The following is an 11,448-nucleotide window of genomic DNA, read 5'->3' on the forward strand; positions in this document are numbered from 1 at the left end:
TTCTAATTAAACATACAACATTGAATACCAAAGCAATAAACCCTAGATCTAGCATGTGATAATCGATATTAACATAAGAATAGGATTTAGATCTTACCTTGATTGTTATGTAGCAATAAAAATCTCAATTCCTCTTGATCTTGACTTCTGAAAGCTTAGTGCCTCAAATGTTGCACCTCTAATGGAGTCACAAACACCATAAGCAATAAGGATGAAGAAGGAGGAGAAGGAGAGGCACAAAAATGTCTAGAAACCCTAAGGGGTTCATTCACCACGTTTTTAGGGCTTAGGGGTCCTTATATAGTTAGGCCATTAGGTTTTTTCAACTAGGAAACCCTAATCTGACTGCTTAAGCCCTAAGCAGCCCATGGACTCCTTTTAGAACATCCCTTGGAAGAATTCCTTATGGGCTTCCCATAGAATTCGTCCAACCTATATTCCAAGGTGATCCATATCCCAAATGTAATTATCTTATAATTACAATTCCAGTCCCCTAAGTTTAATTAATCTCTTTTGACCACAAAATTAATTCTCAATTAATTCTTGACCAATATTAATTAAACAATATGATTTCTCCTTTAATATATTATTCTCAAAATATATTAATAAATCATAATTAATCCTATCTCTCCATAATTCATCCTACAAATTGCTATGGTGAAGGCAACCCAAAAGGACCATGCTCATAATCGGGTCAAGTACATACCAAAATAGTTATGGAATTAGACACTAATCCAACAGTGTAACATCCCAACAATACGGCCCAAAAATTTCGTTTTTCAATCATAATAAAAATCATAAACCATCCAGTAGCATAAGTAAAATCGTAAGTCATGTATCATAACACATCATAAAATCTGTCTCATATATAAATCTCAAGACAAAATATCTGAGTGAAACTCTCAGGCTGAAGACTGTGGTGTGTGCCATGCGATCATCCCGAGCCCTTCCCTTTGTAGTGGAAGTACCTGAAACCAAAACTAAAAACCGTAAGCACGAAGCTTAGTAAGCTCCCCCATACTACCACATACCATATAATAACACGTAAAACACATACTGGGCCTTGACCACTGCATCGGACCGTAGCCCGGAATAACTTGGGCCTTGCCCACTGCATCGGACCGCAGCTCGGAATAACTTGGGCCTTGCCCACTGCATCGGACCGCAGCCCGGAATAACTTGGGCCTTGCCCACTGTATCGGACCGCAACCTGGAATAACTTGGGCCTTGCCCCCCTGCATCGGACCGAAGTCCGGAACTAACTGAAAATAGCATAACATATAACATAAACACATAAACTGCATACTGCATCGGACCGCAGTCCGGAACTCACAACACATAGACATGCCTGAATCACAAAGATATCAAGCATACTGAACTACTTCTCGGGACCACCCTGACATCGAATCTAAGTCCGGAAACATATAAACCGCATCGGGCTAACCCCGGCATCGGACCAAGGTCCGAAACTACTAACATCTAAACGGGCCGGCATTGTGGCCGTAGACCCGTTCCTACTGGAAGGAAACTCACCTCGTAAAGCTGACTGCTGGAGTGCTGAGCGGGAAATGTCTGACTGCTGCTCCGATAACTCCTCGGCTACAATTCCCATAAAGACACTTAGTCAAACACTGATTACTCATCTTAGGGTAAAGTGACTATTTTACCCCTGGCCAAAGTCAACATCCTGGTCAAAGTCAACATCCTGGTCAAAGTCAACTTCCAGTTGACCTGACTCGCCGAGTTGGGCCACCAACTCGACGAGTCCCTATCATTCCTTCTATTCCTTAACCCGACTCTACTCGTCGAGTTTAGCAAAGACTCGATGAGTTCCCCTTCTATAATAACATCGAGTCATCATTCATCTGACTCGCCGAGTTGTATGAACAACTCGTCGAGTTCTCCTTCATCAAATGAACACGTCCAGTCTACGACTCGCCGAGTTGTATGAACAACTCGTCGAGTCTGTTCTTGCAGGTAAGGAGATTGCCTTGGACTCGCCGAGTGTGTTCTTGCACTCGTCAAGTCCCATGATTCCTAGGTTATGGCTATATCTTAATACATCGAATCACTCCTCTGGACTTGTCCGAACCTAGCTAACACTCGACTGGGGTTCCTTTGAACCACAACAGAAAAGGGGACTCAAACTCTGGACTCGCCTAGTCCCAAGAACAACTCGCCGAGTCGATATTGTCCATGCCTTATCTCTCGATTTCTGGCGTACAACACTCACCTAAAAGGTAGATCTGGGCTTCTAAGACCGATCTAGCACGTAAAGTTATGAACTTTACGTGTACACATGGAAGTATATGCTTAAAGGACCCAAAAATGAGGTCTAAAGGGGTGCATGGGCTATCATGGCCATAAAGCTTTCATCCTCATGCCATGTACTCGATTCCAGAACCTAGATCTGGAGATGAATCGACTTGGGACGACCAGGTCTCAAGGATTAAACTTGTTGGACCCAAAACTCCATACAAATGACAAAAAGAAGATCTATAGAACTATAAGTCAAGTGTGAAGCTTTATTACCAGAAAATGAGGAGAAGATGGTGCTGATTCTGGATCTGAAATCTTCTCTTGAAGTCCTCCCTCTTCCTCTTCTTCACCCAACTTCAAACACACAAGATTACTTAGGGAAATGGCACCCAAATACTCACAAGGCTCAAGGGTGGCGTTTTAGAGCTTTCTGAACGTTGAGGGAGTGATAAGGGAGGCCACAAGGGTGTTATGTTCCTTTAAATAGTGGGACAAACCCTAAAATTAGGGTTTCCATCAGACAGCTCCTACTCGCCGATTAGGTCTTCCGACTCATCGAGTAGGTCACTTTGTTCCCCGACCCGGAGTTGATCCTACTCGACGAGTTGAGCCCCAACTCGTCGAGTCCAAGGGTAAAATATGAAGTTTGACTTAAATTAAATGCATACTTGAGACCGGGTGTTACAATTCTCCCCAACTTGTCTTAGACTTCGTCCTTGAAGTCTGCTGCATCTGGAAACAACTCTGGGTAGTGCTCTCTCATCTCCACCTCGGGCTCCCATGTCCACTCCGAGCCCTTGCGGTGCTGCCACTGCACCTTCACTAACTCTACTCACTTATTCCTCATCTCTTTCACCTTGCGATCTAGAATCGCCACTGGTCTCTCGATATAGTTCAAGCTATCGTCAACCTGAATGCCCTCCAGGGGTACCACTGCTGAATCATCCACTGCGCACTTCCGCAACTGGGAAACATGGAACGTGCTGTGGATCTGACTGAGCTCTGCTGGAAGATCTAACCGGTAAGCAACCCGTCCTACCCGGGCCAAAACTCTAAATGGACCAATGAACCGGGGGCCCAGCTTGCCCCGCTTCTAAAATCTGATAACACCCTTCCAGGGCGACACTTTCAGGAGGACCATATCGCCTACCTGAAACTCCAAGTCCGAACGCCACTTGTCGGCGTAACTCTTTTGTTGACTCTGAGCAGTCTGGAGCCTGCTCCAGACTTGTTGAATCCGCTCTGTGGTCTTGAGTACTACTTCCGTACTCCCCATGACTCTCTGACCGACCTCACCCCAGCAGATCGGGGTCCTGCACTTCCTCCCGTAGAGCATCTCGAAGGGAGGTCGGTCTATACTGGAGTGATAGTTGTTGTTATACAAAAATTCTGCTAACGGAAGATACGTATAACAACTGCCACTAAAGTCTAGCACACATGCTCGAAGCATGTCCTCGAGAGTCTGAATCGTCCTCTCGCTCTTTCCGTCTGTCTGAGGGTGGAAAGCGGTGCTGAAATGGAGACGAGTACCCATCTCGTCTTGAAACCGCTTCCAAAACCTAGAAGTAAACTGGACATCTCGGTCTGACACCACCGTGACAGGCACTCCATGATGAGCCACTATCTCTCGGTCTGACACAACACATCTTATTATATTATTATTCACTAACATCATTAGGCATTAGGACCTTATCGTACTCAAAAAGTCCGACCGATTCTAACTCATATCACAACTCATAAGGCCTAAATTATTCAAGTTAATCTACGCTAAGTGTCCTAAGACTTATGAATGCAGTGGCTTTATCGCCGGTTCAAATACTCAAATGCGGACCAATGACACTTGTTAAACATAAATTGCCACCGTGTGCCTAACAAATCCTATACATAATTTATGATATTGTATCAAACACTAGCTCGCATTGGAAAATTCTAGACGGCTAGATGGCTTTAAGCACACAATATATTTAGATGTATAAAATCTGTAACATGTCATACATTGAACTATTAGGCAAATTAATTATCACGCCATAAATCGAACACGATCATGTTCTAAACCTAAGGTTTCCATGTCTCAAGTAATTATAAACACAACCGAACCAATTGTTAAAATGACATTATCAAGCACACAATCTCCGTGCATAGCAAATGTTGAATATTATGATAGAAGTATATTAGATATTAAACAACATGAAGTCTAGAATGGACATTTAAGGGTTTTCAATCCCTAAACACCAAGTCCATAACAAATTCTAATGTTGCGATATATATAGTAACATTTCTATACAATATCCAACAAGACATTTAAACAAAAACTTCATCCATAGTGACATATTATCACCAAACGATATTATAACATACAGTTTTAAGGCTAAAAATAGTCAATATAAACAAAATTAATGGTCACATTTGGCCACTAAACATCCCCAAACTTTAAACGAGAATAATCAAGAACCAAGAATCTCTACACATGCAAAAAGTCTCAAAAACTTTAGGAAGCACCGATAACATCTGTGATAAATACTAGTGAGCACACGATAAATAAATCCACCTTTCCATACTTTAAACCATTCCTCAATCATCGAAATTCTAAGCATTACTTTTGCTTTTGCGTTTGCGTTTTTGGGGTCCAGCTGAAAACAAAAAATACATACTTGTAATTTCTCCTATTAATTCCAAGAAGATTAAAAATATTGCACTTACATGATTCAGGGCGAGAACATGTGCTTCCTACACACATAACAAACATTGCAAATTCTTGGTTATTTAGGAATGAAATAATGGAATAATAAACCAAGAAAACACGAAGAACTATGACCCAAATCATTTCAGCATAAAGAAAAGGCCGAATTTAAATGTTTTATTTTAATCAATAACCCTTTTAAGAAATCTAATATCATTTATATATTTTGTAAACTTCAAAATAATTATTTCATCCTATCAAAGAAAATGAGGTTTCGTTCTCCGGTTTAAAGATAAGAACCATGAAGAAGAAAAAAAACACACAAGCTTCATGGCTGCAAATTGTCTATTCTGGACCCAATTATTCTGAAATATCTATTGAAAGGAAACAAAATTTCTAGATTTTTAGTTTATCTTTGCTTGAAGAATCTCGGAACTTCTCTTATCTTAAAAAGACATAATCAATTTAGTTTAAGGTTACAAATGTTAAAAGCAAGGGTAATATGGTCAGTTTAATTATTTATTTATAATTATAATCATTTTAAAGTACGAAAAATGATTATAAAAAAATGAATTCGGTCAAATATAATATTTTGAAAGTTTATTAAGGGCATATACGAACGAAATTCTCTCTAAAGAAAAGGACTCCAATAAAGTAAATGCAATGTGTAAAAGATATATATACCTTGACCAATTTCAATTTCACGGAGAATCTGCAAATGTACACTTTTGTTGAAGTAGTCACAAATGTACTTGCTAATCCTATCAAAAACAAAACAACATAACATAACATAACAGCCGATTACATAATTCATAAAATTTAGAATCTTTCTTTATCCATTGTAAATAATTATTTTGCAAAATAATCAGAAATACTCACTTTCTATATGCTTCTCTTCTCCTAATGAAGACAGGGCCAGAGACAGTGTCATCGTCTTGATCAACATTTAATGGTTGATCATTTGGGTTTGTCTGAAATTTATTACGTAGAAAACATAAACACCAAATATATAAATATGAATATAAATATATTATAGATATATAGACCTGCAAAGTGTCTTTTTTTTTTGTCTCTTCAATGACACTTGATGGCAAAAGTATGTCCAGAAATCCATACCACGGGGGGCTTTGTACCATATATCATGGTAGTCCATCACTGCTCCTTCCAACTCTATTCATAAAATCAAATAGACAGATACCCAATGAAAAAAAAAAACTTACAAACATATACCTCCTTGGTCTTCAATGTTTGCTTGCGTGATAAATTTATCAACTGTTGAACTATAGCCACCACTTCTATAGAAATTTAAAAGGTGCCTTGTGAATCTGAAAAAATGAAAAAGAAAATAAAAAACCCCACACATAACAAGTAATTGACAATATTTTCTTTGGAAATGTGAAAGACAAATTCAAAGATAAATTTTAGAATATTGTCAATTTTGCCCTTCAAAGAAGGTAAGCTTCCTATGAAATATCTTGGAATATAATTAATACTAAATTCCTATTGATGCATTCTAGCACACAATAAATGTGAGAAACATTTGAACCTACCTCTCTCTCTCTCTCTCTCTCTATATATATATATATATATATATATATATATATATATATATATATATATATATATATATATATATATATATATATATATAAGGATGAGATCGGTTGAGAACTCATAGTTTCCCGAGAACTAAAAGTGGATCGTTAGATCAAAATTAATTCAATAACGGCATGATCGTAATCATACCAATCTCATTTAATGTTTAATTTTTTATGTTATTGGAAACATTAATAAAAAGTTTTAAAAAATAACATAAATTTTAAAAAAAATAAAAAATATTTCAAAAAAAAATGTAATTTTTTCAAAAAACAAAAGCCTATTTTTCTCAAAAAAACTGCAATTTTTTCAAAAAAAAAACTGCATTGTTCTTCAAAAAAAACTACAATTTTTTCAAAAATAAAAAATAAAACTGCTTTTCTTTTTAGAAAAACAACATTTTTTTTAAAAATCTGCAAGTTTTCAAAAAAAAAGCTACAATTTTTTTAAAAAACCTATCATTTTTAAAAAAAAATGCATTTTTTTTTAAAAACTGCAGTTTTTTCAAAAACCACATTTTTTCAAAAAAAACTACAAATTTTTTTCAAAAACGACACTATTTAAAAAAAAAACTACATTTTTTTAAGTGCCTATATGCATATTTTTGGTACATTTATGCATATTTTTACAAGTGCATATATGCATATTTCATATGTTATTATATTTGTAAAGGAATCATAAGAAAACTCATTTTATTTATTAATCTATAAACACAATACAATAAGTATTTTATTCGATACAATATAAAATATCAAAAACAAAAAAATGCTACAGAATTTCAAAGCGTTTTCATGTCTTCTTGTCAATATTTCCATATTTTCTTCAATTTATCATTTTTCACCTCTTCAATATTCACCACAGTTTCTTCCAAATCTACAAAAAAAAAAAATTATTGATGCAAAAACACTCACAAAAATACATATATGATTTACATGTGAATCACATATAATTCATATGTGAATTACTGTGAATTACATGTGAATCACATGTAATTCATATATGAATTACATGTGAATCTCATGTAATTCATATGTGATTTACATGTGAATCACATGTAATTCATATGTGAATTACATATGATTTACATGTGAATCACATATAATTTATATGTGAATTACTGTGAATTACATGTGAATCACATGTAATTCATATATGAATTATATGTGATTCATACGTGAATAACATGTGATTTACATGTGAATAACATGTGATTTACATGTGATTAATATGTGATTTATATGTGAATAACATGTGGTTTACATGTGAATTACATGTAATTCATATGTGAATTACATGTGATTTAAATGTAAATCACATGTAATTCATATGTGATTACTTGTGACATGTGATTCACATATAATTTATATATAATTCACTTGTGATTTACATGTGAATTATATGTGATTCATATGTGATTCATATGTGAATTACATGTGATTTCATATAAAACAATAATTCATATAAAACAATAATTCATGGATATTACCCTCTTATCCATGAACTGACTCCCTCGGGAGTGAGTAACCTTCACCGTATAACCCTTCCGCCATCGCACACCTGAACTCCAAGGAAGTTCGAATCTCAACTGAACACTCCTCGCAACGCAGTCGCTATTCCAAGCAACGAGATCATATACCTTATCTTTCGACCAAGAATCTCCTGAACACTAACTACCACTCCTAACTACTAAGATCCTCAATCATACTATGAAACATGCGGAACAAGGCAGACAGATTTACCATACTATACAATCAACAAGATAACAAGATATCACAATGGGAACATACCCGCAGCTGCATCTGGCTCTGCCCTGACCTCCTCTGTTGTAAGCTGAAATGCGCGTCCCTGAGCCCTCGGAGGCTCCGCTCCACCCTGACCCCTGCCAGTAATCCTCAAAGTGGACGGTGCTGGAGCCTGCACCGATCCTGCAGCAAACTGTGGGCAGTTGACCCTCAAGTGTCCAACCTGATGGCAATGATAACAAATCCTCATATCCTGCACCGGGGCTGACTGACGGCAATCCCTCGCATAATGCCCCTCTCTTCCGCACTTGCGGCACGCACCACCGGACCTACAAACTCCGGTATGACCCTTCCCACACTTTTCACAAGTGTGGCTGCTCTGACTCCCAATCCTGGAGTCAACGGTTTTGAACCGTTTCGGCGTCGGCTGCGACTGCACTGGGGCCTGCCTCTGCTCTCGCAACTGCAACTCAATCTCCAACTCACGCCGCCTGGCTGCCTCCTGCAACTCTAACAAGGTATCACACCTCTGTGTGGACACAAACTGCCGAATATCCCTCTTGAGCATACTCAGATATCGGGACATCTGAGCCTGCTCCGAAGCAAACTCCGGGCAAAACATCGCCCTCTCAGTAAACATCCTGGTGATCTCCGTCACCGACTCTGAATCCTGCTTCAGCTCCAGGAACTCCTGAGCCAATCTCTCTCTCTCAACCCGCGGAACATAACGAGTGCTGAACATCTCCCGAAACTGATCCCAAGTAACCGCAGCCCGCTGCGCATCAGAATAAGATCCCGTAGTCAACCTCCACCAATCCTTCGCTCCGAGCCTCAACAGGTTCAGAGCACACCTCACCCTCTGATCAGCAGGGCATGAACACGTGAAGAAACATCCCTCCACGTCTGACAACCACCTCATAGCAACGATCGGATCTTGAAATCCATCGAAAGTAGGGGGCTTCGTCTTATCGAAGTCCCGATACTGAAAACCTCGACCGGTTCCTCCCCCTGCCACTGCTACAGCCGCTGTAGCTGCCGCGGCAGCCGCCTCCGCAAGAGCTGCATAGCGCTCATCAAAGTACTCGACCATGGCGGTCTTGATCGACCCAAACATCTCCGGCAACTCGGCCCGGAACATAGCAGCAACCTCATCATGCAGGATCTCACGAATCCTGGCATCCAACTCGTCCGTGCTCATCTGACCAATGACCTCGGGTGGTACTGACCCATCCTGACCACCCTCTCCCGATCCTGATCCCGAACCGGATCCTGCCCCGAAACGTCTCGTAATCGCCATACTGCAATACACTAACGAGACCCTTAGACACATCACATATTCACCCGGGGAACTATCTCATAACTGATACCCTAGAGAGTTGTGACTTCCTTGATACACGTATGGGTCCTGTGTTTCAGTAGTACGGGCCCATACTACCTTCCACACCTACCCATTTTTGTCTCAAGTATCACTACAACACTCTAACCATATATACACACATCCGCTCAATCCTCACTCCTAGAGGAAAAGCTGCATATCTCAAATAAGGAAAACCCTAGGCTAATAGGCATCACATAATCAGGCAATTCTATCATACAATTCCTGAAGATCCCTAGCTTAGTAGTAGCATGTTGTTCTAACATATCATATAATCAAATAACTTTTATTGTATTTTGGGGTCTACTTACTGGCTCTGGCTGATCGTACCCTCTGCATCCTCCTTTACTTATTTCGAAAACCTTTTGAAAACCATTTTGAAAATCCCTCCTTGAGTTGAACATATACACAACCAAGGCACTTGCTGAAAATAAGAACAGGTGAAATTTGTTGTAATAAGTAATGACATGTTAAACCATTGCAAACTAAAAATATTATAAAAAAATGAAATGGTTTATAATTAAGTATGAATTGTAACTCAAAGGTTTATCAATCAAGAAAAGCAAAATACAAATCCAATCATTTTCAAGCTAATAATGGAACCTTCATTTCCCAATTACAGCACAAGTTACAACACAGATGGCCATAGAGCTTTTAAAATAGATAGTTGATATCATATGCAAATTAAATTGTGTAACACCCATAAAATTTGAGCCAAATTAAAACATTTTAAATCATTCAAAAACCATTACGTTCATACAACTCGTTTTCAAAATAGTTTAAACATCAGAGTATCCCCCAGAACCATATCATATAAATCATAAAACATGAGGAGCGGTACGATCACGCCTTCGCCTTGCCACGATCTCCTGAAGTACCTGAAACAATACACTGAAACTGTAAGCCCGAAAGCTTAGTGAGTTACCCCCAAAATACCAACCACACATATCATACTCATAACATATCATAAATAGAACAGCCATGCACATCGGGTCTACTGTGTGACTGGTCCGCCCGCACCGGGCCTTCAGTCCACCTGGTCCACCCTCTGAGTCTAGCCATGTACGTCGAGTCTACAGTGCGATTGGTCCGCCCGCACCGGGCCTTCAATCCACCTGGTCCACTCTCTAAGTCTACAGTATGACTGGTCCGCCCGCACCGGGCCTTCAGTCGGCCTGGTCCACTCTCCAAGCCTCGGCACGTCTGGTCCGCCCTCTTGGGCCTTCAGCCTATCCGGACCGCTCGCTGGGCCTTCGGAACATCCGGTCCGCCCTGGGTATGTTGGCCTACAGCACAAAGCAGGACCCGCCTCAACCCAACCCCCGTCAAACAACCATGTGCACATACAACAATTAATCACATAACAATCCTCAACCAGACAAACAGTCTAACAGATCACATAGCATATCAACATCCTAACCAGGATTCCGACCTAACCGGTCACTAACATAACATTACCCTATATCCCGGGTACCGACCTTAACCAGGTCACTAACATAACACCATCCTAAATACCAGGATGCAGATCTAGCAAAACAATAACATAACAAACAATACCCGGATTTCCATCCGATAAAGGGCCGGCCTTGGTGTCGTAGACCCTGTCGATATAGTGAGGATAACTCACCTTGCAACTGCCGAAATCCTGCAAATCTCTGACCGCTGACTCACCGGGACTCCCAACTATCACATGATAATCACCAAGTTAGAATCCAACATGACTTTCTAGGCCAAGGGCCCACAACACTCATTAAGTCCATCATCCTCTTATTGGGCCAAGACCCAAAACCAAATCC

General features: G+C 39.5%; 1 protein-coding gene across 1 annotated transcript; it reads right to left on the minus strand.

The window, feature by feature from the left end:
* Positions 1 to 4,636: 4,636 nt before the first annotated feature.
* On the minus strand, positions 4,637 to 6,256 carry LOC145128590 (uncharacterized). The gene is made up of 5 exons (XM_079063402.1): positions 5,986 to 6,256; positions 5,819 to 5,910; positions 5,624 to 5,700; positions 4,960 to 4,986; positions 4,637 to 4,889 (listed from the first exon to the last, which is right to left on the minus strand). Exons 1-5 carry the CDS (start codon positions 6,073 to 6,075, stop codon positions 4,846 to 4,848), a joined length of 330 nt encoding a protein of 109 aa, XP_078919528.1. The 5' UTR covers positions 6,076 to 6,256; the 3' UTR covers positions 4,637 to 4,845.
* Positions 6,257 to 11,448: the final 5,192 nt, after the last annotated feature.

This window comes from Lactuca virosa, chromosome 8, assembly GCF_052849685.1.
Source record: "Lactuca virosa cultivar CGN04683 chromosome 8, Lactuca_virosa_CGN04683_v6, whole genome shotgun sequence".
Classification (NCBI taxonomy): Eukaryota; Viridiplantae; Streptophyta; class Magnoliopsida; order Asterales; family Asteraceae; genus Lactuca; species Lactuca virosa.